The sequence below is a fragment of the Adelges cooleyi genome, unplaced genomic scaffold, assembly GCF_023614345.1.
Source record: "Adelges cooleyi isolate 19-005CV unplaced genomic scaffold, UGA_ACOO_1.1 ACOO_flye_CR_arks_rails_tigmint_CR_PRNA_23, whole genome shotgun sequence".
Taxonomy (NCBI): Eukaryota; Metazoa; Arthropoda; class Insecta; order Hemiptera; family Adelgidae; genus Adelges; species Adelges cooleyi.
In genome coordinates this window covers 7534844-7544640 of record NW_026095893.1, presented here as the reverse complement: position 1 = coordinate 7544640, position 9797 = coordinate 7534844, and the positions used below count along the sequence as shown (strand labels likewise).

General features: G+C 27.3%; 1 protein-coding gene across 3 annotated transcripts; it reads left to right on the top strand.

Moving 5' to 3' along the window:
- The first annotated feature begins 1321 nt into the window (after positions 1 to 1321).
- LOC126835279 (protein Star) lies at positions 1322 to 5648 on the top strand. Of its 3 annotated transcripts, none has more exons than XM_050567759.1 (6): positions 1322 to 1715; positions 1788 to 1809; positions 2088 to 2278; positions 3550 to 3744; positions 3910 to 4149; positions 5222 to 5648. In XM_050567759.1, exons 1-6 carry the CDS (start codon positions 1695 to 1697, stop codon positions 5396 to 5398), a joined length of 846 nt encoding a protein of 281 aa, XP_050423716.1. In that variant the 5' UTR covers positions 1322 to 1694; the 3' UTR covers positions 5399 to 5648. The 3 variants fall into 3 exon arrangements, with proteins under 3 accessions (XP_050423716.1, XP_050423715.1, XP_050423714.1); XM_050567757.1 differs by having other exon boundaries at positions 1323 to 1715; positions 1788 to 1820; XM_050567758.1 differs by lacking the exon at positions 1788 to 1809.
- Positions 5649 to 9797: the final 4149 nt, after the last annotated feature.

Sequence of the window (9797 nt, the reverse complement as noted above, 5' to 3'; positions counted from 1 at the left end):
ATGGTTTTTAAAAAAACATTTTAGTTCATAATATATTATGTATAAATACATAATTCAAAACTATTTATATAAATATAGGTTATTTATATATTCTCAATTTTTTCTCTTTCTCCCTCCGTGGTTTTAGTATAATAAAAAAAGCCTTAGAAGTCATGTCATTAACATGGTTCATTACATTCTGTACCTACATGTAATATACATACAGTTTTTAGTAAATCTCATAATCGGGAGTAAGTCACGTTATTCATAACGTCATTGTTATTATTATTATGTTGTAGACGGGGATTATCTAATAGCTTTTTGGATATTATATTTTCTGTTTATATTAGTACGATATAAATGATACAATGTTTGATTAGTTATATTTTGTAACAGTTTACGTTTTATAAAAAAAATCGTACAATATTATTATTTATGATTATTGATTAATTACCTAATAAAAAGTATGAACCTACTTAACTATGATTTAACTTCTTGAAACATAAATTATAAATTATCGTATAATTGATATTAAGTCATAATAATAACTGAAGTTTTCAATTTTTTGTTTATCTTTTTTTGATTAATTCTTTAGTTCCATTTAACTTTTAAAATTTTGTCAACATTTCAAACTTTAATATTTTTAAAAATATTTATTCAAATACTGGATAACGACCAGTCAACATTTTTAGTAAATTATTTTTAATTTAAAAAGTTTAAAAAAATAATGATATAAAGTACAGCCCTATCATTAAAAATATATTTATAAAAATTCACTATTGTAAAATAACATGGACCAAATGTCTTCAAAAAGACAGCTACAAAACTGTAAATATTTTTAAAGAAAATGAGTGTCTTACGTTAAATTATAGGGTAAATGGATTATCTTGTATATTATGCTGCCTATATATAAACATCAGGCGTACACGATAATTTTTGATAAAAGATAAATAATTGTGATAAAATTTGAGAACCCGGCACGCGACGGAATATAACAAGGATCTTCGGTGAGAAATAGAAAATTTCACGATTTGCCCACGAGGAGCGCTAGCAGTATCTCACTTTTTCATATTTTTTGATAAGAACTCTTGTAGAAGCCGATAGAATCACAGAATTGACTAAATTAGTCTAACAGAATAGACTATATTTAGTCTATTATGTGATAGAACATTGCTACGTATGGCCGTTGTGCCGTGTTATCTTTTCAGTGGTTGTGCAACCATTTATCTATAGCCATGTTTGTGGTTATCTCTGATAGGAGTGTTAAGGACTGATAATGTTGTCAATTATTGACATTAGATAACGATTCTTATCAATACACATGTATACATTATGAGTATTACTATAATTATAATCTAGTGTTCGGTGCCAATGGTTGAAGAATATCTGTAATTTTTCACTTTTACTACAGTTTTAATTACTTAGCCTGACTTATTCTTATCGTATACAAATGTTTAACTATATATTATATTTTGTCTCTTGTGCGATTTGATGAATACAAGTTAAAACATCTATGCTATGTAAAAAGATGTAGTATACTGTTTTGCTCTTCTTTCATTTACTTATGTAGGAAAATGTATTATTGTAATAATTCAATCGAGTAAAATCATTTTGGCTCAAAATGAAACGTATATCGAAAAAATGTTGTCTTTTGTTTATACTAGCTTTTTTAATGATTTGTATGTTCAACTTTTTTACATCTAGACATAATCCGGATGACTATAAATCTTTTGAAGGTGAGTTTTCCTTTTCTTTTTACCAACTTATATGCTTGTGTTATTTTCAATATTTAAAATATTTAATTTCAGAAGTGTGGAGTACATACTACAGGTATCCAAAGGGTAATACTAGTTTGAATTTACTATCATCTATTAGACTCAAAAATATAATATATCAATTAGTAATTTTAAATATGCATGTATATATTTTAAAGATTGCATGTTAAATTGTATTTTTTTTTAATAAAATACATTTACTTAGGTAGTTAATATAAATAAACGTTTTTTTTAAAATAGTGTCTGTGTTTATGCATGAGCTAATTTTTTGTATAAGTTGTTTTATTTATGATATTATGAAAAAAAATTTTTTTTATTTTTTGTTTTACTTAGATGATGGTTTAAATGGCCCGATAATTTCAATGAACAATTCAAAATTGGTAAAAAAACTGAGTGATCATTTTCTAGTCAAACCTTTACAAGAAAATAAAGGTAAACGGTTGCAATACAAGCTTTCCAATATGCAATTAGTTGATACATCAATGGGACAGGCTACAGAAATAAGCAAAATTATTGATTATAAAGTAATGACCTACAAAAAATTGAGGTTTTCCCATGACAAAGGTCATTTAACAATTGAAGTAGAAAATTCCAACCGTCTAAACAAAATATTAAAACCACCTTAATACACATTCTTGCTACACGGATGTACAGATAATCATTAGTTTCTAATATTGTAGGTATTATATTGATGCATTTAATGTTTTTAACCTAATAATTAAACGGTTTACTCACTAAGAGAAGATATTAGTCTTTTTTTAGCAAACACCACAAATCAATAAACTAACAATTAACAAAAACTTGTATACTATCATACAGTACGAGTAGTTACATTGTAATGTTCCTTATAATTACCCGTTTATTATTTTTAACATAACCTACTTATTATCTTAACAACAGTTACCAACAAAGTAAAAACTATAGATTATACTAGTGGCAATCATTTTATATTAATACAATTATGTAATTATTATTAACATAAAAACATTTATATATAAATGTTATGTTATGAGTTGATTATAATGGAAAAAAGTTTTTAAACTAAAAAAAATTAACCCGTTGTCCGAAAATAATTGTTAAGACCCTTTTGACGATTACATTGTTTGTTAAATTTTACGTGTTTGTCAAATTGTTTGATTGTACTTCATTGTATGCAGGCTTGTTTGACGCAAACGTCATGCCACGACAAGGAGAAACCCAAAATTAAGGGGATGTTTGACAAATTTGTTTGATGAAAACGTGAAGTTTGACCAAAAAATTGTCAAACAAATTTGATCGTCTACAGGGTTCTTTAAATTTAATCATTTAATGAAGTTGAATTAACCAATCATTGGCGCAATTAGAGGAGGACTAGGGAAGTTCAAATCATTCTAAACTCGTTCAGACTCTAAAAAAATGCCAGCAACAAATAGACATAGCCTCCAAGTAAGGGTTATAATTTTTAATAAAATTCTGAGGAAGCTTTCAGAGTTCTTACAATGTCTGAACTTCGTTAGCCCTCTCTCTGGTTCCACCAATGTGACCAATCATGTGCCACTGAATGATGTATAAGGAATCTCTAAATGTCTATTGGTACAATGACCTTTTAATTATCACTCATACCCTGCATGCATATATTTTTCAGGACAATGAAAATTACTAAGCTAATTTTTTTGGCTTTTATCATATAGTGTAAGCCCTTTTTTTATATTTTTAAGATTGCACAAAAAGTGTTGTAATTCCATGGGCCTTTGTCATTTTAAAGCCTTCTCCTTTTTTAAAATTAATTTGTGTTAAAATACTGGTTTATTTTTAGAAAGGAGGATTCTTTATCGAATGTGGTGCTTTAGATGGTGAAACAAGATCAAATACATTATATTTTGAAAGATTTTTTGGTTGGAACGGATTACTCATTGAAGCTGATCCGTTAAATTTTGCTAAAATGTTAAGGAAAGGTCGAAGAGCTTATTTATCACCGACTTGTTTAAGCATTAATCCGTATCCAGAAATTGTAAGTACTTACACTTAGTACGGTATGTGTATAAGTGTCTCAGTTTAATTATATAAACTGACTTGTACAAATCAGGTTTCCCAAATATTTAAACTAGTAAAAAAATATAATCGTTTTTTTGTAATTTAATCTAAAATAACTTTTTCGTTTTGATGGTTTCTACAGGTATCTTTTCTTCAACGTAGCAATATGGGTCGAATTGCAAGTGATGAAGTGGTAGAAGATGAAGTAATACCAAATGATATAGAGAGAAAAAATGCGCCTAGAGTTAGAGTTCAGTGTTTTCCTCTTTATACATACTTGTTAGCACTTAATATTACAGTGGTAGACTATTTCAGTTTGGATGTGGAGGGTTCAGAACTCAATGTGTTAAAAACAATACCATTTGATAAGATTGACATCAAAGTGAGATTACTCTATGACATTATATTTGAAGTAATGACAACCAAAAGTCAGTGTTGAGCATTCTGCATTATCTAGATAAACAATTTGTCTGTACTTACTATTTTTTCGACTAATATATCGTTCAATTATTCGTAATTTATAATGTTAAATACCAAGTTTAAGTTTTTTTTTTTGTCTACTCAAAAACCGCATCTTAGCCTTTTTAACTTTGATGCAAATCTGAGATGGTAAGATCTTAAGATGAGTTTTTTTGTGTGTGTGTCCCTGTAGTCTATACCTACTATAGCTTTTGAATCATACGACCAATTTACTCGTTCAGCAACTATGTTAATTAGAAATTCTATCTAGCTGGTACCAAAGCTTATAATTTTAAACGTAAATAAATGTTCAAAATATTTTGTGTGCATTTTTAATAGTTAACGAGGTATATTTGAACTTTTAACTTTACCTTTAAAAGAATCAACTGACTGATCGAGTAAATCAGTCCAAGGGTTTAAAAGTTGAAGAAGATACGAACAAAAAAATAAACAGCTTCATATCAAAATTAAAATTACCACCTAGAGAACTTTTAAAAAGAGGCGAAATTAAAAAACTTTAACTTATCATTATAGAAAAATGTATTATTTGAAATAATCAAAAAATAGATACAAAGATTGTTTAAAACTTATTCAGTGTTTTTGAATAAATATATTATTTAATTAAAACATTTATCTATACATTTAAATGATTTTATTCGAATATTTTTTTTACCTTTTATTTGTTATTAAAAAATGTTATCTAGATAACCATTTGCCACTGCCCAAAAAGATAAATTTGGCAGTTTTGATCAAAAAAGCATTTTTTAAAAATACAATAATTGTATTTGTTTTTCTATTTCATCTAATTTTGAAAAATATATTGAAAACTAATAAACATAGAGCATAAAAAAACTTTAAAATCTTAATATTTATTTTGCTTTCCTGCAAAATTTTCTTTAAATCGCATGCCTTTTAGGTTCTCACTACTTCATTTATACAATAAATAGAAATAGTTCATAATAATAACAACATTTTATAAATGTTTTTTTTTTTAGACTCTGTCAGTAGAATTCTTTCATGTAAAAGAGGGTGATGATGGTGTACGGAAATTTTTGGAAGACAAAGGTTATATAGTGACGGGAAAAGTGACCCGAGATGACAGATTAGCGAATGATTACATATTTGCAAAGCCATCAGTATTGAAACAAAACATATCGTTTTATGAAACCTAATAAGTGTAACACACACTATACATAATGAAAATATATTTCCAATTGTTTGGACTGAATTTAATAATGTGGTAATTGATAAACCTACATTATTACAAATAATCTTTAAACTTGCATACTAAACACGTGGCCTTATAAGAATATTAATAATTATTTTGTTAACGTTTGTCTTGAACAAATAATATTTATTTGGAAAATATTTGCAATATATACTTTTAATTATTGATCATATGTGTATTTGATTTCCTATCAAGGACATATTTGTATGTTTTAATTTTAAAATAAATGTATTTTACATAAACCTTATGTGAATTCGTAAATCAGTATATGCTTGTGTGTGTATAAATTCATTGCGATTTATATTTCTAGTCATTAATTTGATAAATTCACTTATTATTATTATGATTTTGAATTAATATTTTGAACAGCAATACAGTTGAAGGGTACAGTAGAAGAAGGGTAGAAATCCATTTATAAAATTTTTTTTCAAATAGTTTTTTATCAATTTTTGTCATTCATTTTTTTTTATTTATTCAATAGATCGTTTAAATAAATTCATTTTTTTAATAGAATAACATTTAATGTGATTTTTTTTTTGTTCTTATGTAAGAGGGAGAGGAATTCACGAACTTTGCTATACTCAAAAATATTCATACATGGACTAGTCCCTTCTTTCCCTGTGCCCTTCAGTTGTAATGAAAAAAACATTTACTGTACAAAAAATTTGTTACAATTGCTCAAAATTATTATTTAATTGATAAACTAACTATTATTTATGTTATTGTTAGTATTATTATTATTACTGTAATAAGTATAACAAATGTATTTTTAGTAGGTAGATATTATTTATTATATATTATTATTTTAGCAAATGTATTAATATATTAGCAATGAATAAATTTGGCTGTATTTAATTATTTATTTACAAATTGTACGTAACACAAACTAACATATTGGGTACTTAGAACTAATATCAATTAATTGAATTATTCTTATTTTGTACAGCCAACAAGAAAAATGTAATTGTTTTCTAAAAATAAATTATATTTTACATTTGTGACGTAATATTAATAATGCAGTTGTATATTATAGTACAAATATTAAAAAGGTGTTAATTGTTAATTGCTGTGCCTGCATAAAAGCCTGATTACATTAGCGATATTATTTTATTATAATTATAAGTATATAATTTGTTTAAAATCATAATAAGTGTATTTTTATTATTTTAGAATTCAACATTGTATAATAATTAATATAGTTATTTTCAAAATAAGTTGTTTTTTATTTTTACTAACATGAATAATTGAACTAAATTCAAATAGTAAATGAACATTATATTCATTCATTGATAACATAAAGGTTACAATTAGGTTGTTACTTGTTTAGAAAACCAAGAATAATTTTAACAAGGTTCATATTATAAGAATAAAATAAATGGGTCTAAACCCTTGTAGATACTCTTTAAAAGTTTTGAATTTATCATAACACATACTTATAAATTATAGTATTATAATAATAATTATACATATGTTCCTGTGAACTTTGAGAATTATAGCTGGTCAATGTGAAATACAAATTAATAAGTTTAATATTCACATACTTTATTGACTAATGATAAAGTTAGACAAAATAAGTTACTGATAATTTATTATTTATTTAATCATCCAAGATTTTCACTCATAAGTCGTAAGTTATGATCTGGTCAAAACTTTAAATAAGAAAGTACAAAATTGTTCTATTCCATTCCGGATGGGCATAATTTGATTGTTAGCTGTATCTATATTTGTATATAATTTTTTAAAATTATTTAACATAATATTTAATGTTACTTAGCAATTAATTTCAATATATTAAGCGGTAAAAATGTAAAACCTAAATGACCCCATTTTCATTAATGCGTGATTGATCTTGCAGTATTTGGGCTATTGTCGAACTTTGGGAAATTTGGGGTTAAATTTTGTTATTGCGAGTTGTCACAACTCACATGGCCATGGCACAAGGAACTGAGGTCTGAGGGTTACGAATTTTAAAACGTGTTTATTTATTGATCATAATGATATCCTCAAAACATAATATTGATCCGAAAGTCACCTAAGACCATGTACCTACCCTACTATTCATAAGGAATCTAAAAATTGATTTTTAATTACAACACTGCATTATTTCTAAGACCACATAACGCATTCCTTTAATTTCAGAGAATTAGGAACAAGTGATTCCATTTGGAAAAAGACATTTTTCTATTGGTTTTTTTTATTTTTAGTGTAACACCATTCGAATCACCATCAGTTTTTTCAGAGATTACTCGACGTAGATAATTAAAATATGAAACGTCTGTATTAAGTATTAGCTTAATACACACGTAACTCATAAGTTGAATTTTGACTTACAGGTTTAGTCTGTCAGTTGTTATAGAACATTATTATTATTAGCGTATGGCATATTTTGACCGGGAGGCGGGAGTAGGTCGGTGCTCTAACCTATTCGAGCCTACTTTGGTCGCCAGATGGCGCATGCCATTTCTGCCATGCAGTCGGAGAGGAGGATGGCGGCTTCTTTTGCTCGCCCAGCAAACGGTGTCAGTGAGCACTGAGCGCTAACACACTGCCGCCTTACCCATCTGGCCACTCCTCAAAGTTGTCATAAATGTTTCAGCGAGTTAAATAGGTTACGCCAAAGCCCGCAAAAGGGTGGCCTAAAACGAACCCCGAGATATTAGGAAAATGTATGCTCTGAAAATTACAATTTTTTTGTTTTATTCTTCGTTGCCGTTATTAATTGATGTGGTCGCTGGTCCCTTATTTCGTTAATTAAACAACGTTTAATGTATTCTAAAAAAAAAGAGGAAAACGCTTGTTGGCGTTTATCAAGGTTACCCTATATATTTTATTTATTGGGTCAATTATTTTGCGTTATGCTCTGAGCCGACCTGGCCACACTCGTATGCCCCCCAGCCGTATGGAAAACAAAGAATGGGCAACAAAAGTTCAATCTATGTTTCCCTTGAAATTCCCGAAAATCAAAAACATTGTCAGTATATGTAAATAAATTTGACAAATTATTTTAGAAACATTAATAGGCTTGATTAAAACACATATACATTAAAATATGTGCTTTTTCACATTGATGACGAAATCAGATTTAGTCGGTCGGAATTACTTTTGAAGTTATAAGTTTCTTTTTTTTTTAGTCCAATAACTTCGTGAATTTTGCCTTTTTTAATTGTTTTTCCAACATTTTTTTTATGTTAATAAAATGGCTCAAACAGAAATTGATTATCATACTTACTTTTCAAGCTATAGTCAGGCTTGACACTTTTTAATACAAAAATTAATTATTCTTCGTTTGATCCATGACATTTTTAACTCATTCATATAATTTACTATTTACTATTTTCAACTTTAAGTTGTTAAGAAAACAAGTATGTACCTAACGAATATTTATAAATATTTGTTTTCCAAATTAGTCGTGACTTGGGGGGGGGGGAAGTGATATATTAATTTCTGGGGAAAATTACCCCTTCAGATCACCCTTGTATATTATTATTATTTTTTTGTTTAATTATTGATCATTTTTTTTTTTTAAATCCCAGTGTATTTTTGAGGAAATTTTTATGGGTGCCCCTTAAGAGATTTAGAATCCGGGGCCCTTTGGGTGCCAAGCCGACCCTAAACTTATGCTAATACATAATAAATCTATCAATTCTACTTAAGTAAACAACTGACAGTACGGGACACTAACTGCACAATTATTATTTGCACTATCCAATTTTTTTTTAGAAGACGTTAAAAAATTTATAAAAAAATTTTTAAAAAAATGTATTCTCCTGTAATAATTGTATACTTATATACCCTTTTGGTTTTCACCATTTGCCATATTTATAACTAAAGTATAATATTATTTAATAGGTATGTATAATATATAATTGTGCGATATATATCTAGTACTCGTATTAAAACAGCAAGTCATAGATTTTGAGTATATTATTATTATGTCGGTAGTCTGTACGATTGTCTGATTTGACGTACCTTGATTTTATCAGTTTATAGCATAGTGTAAAATATAAAGAGGTGAACTCAAATTTACTAGCTTCTATGCGATAGTGAAGAAAACAGAAGGACTAACAACAGTATGAGCACACAAAAGAAACGATTTATCGAACGGTATTTTTTCTTCTAACTGGGCAGGTTTTTTTTAGTCCTTCTGTTTGCGTCACATTAAAACTACTATAGCCAACCCTTGATTTTTACATTATAAAACCAACATTATCTATCCACCAAAAAATTGTATACATTGATCTAGGTTTAAATATTTTTATCTTTGGTTGAGCATAACACGTACACGACTTCCATATTTCAAAAATACATAAAAGATTTTTAGAATTTAAAATACTTAATTAAAA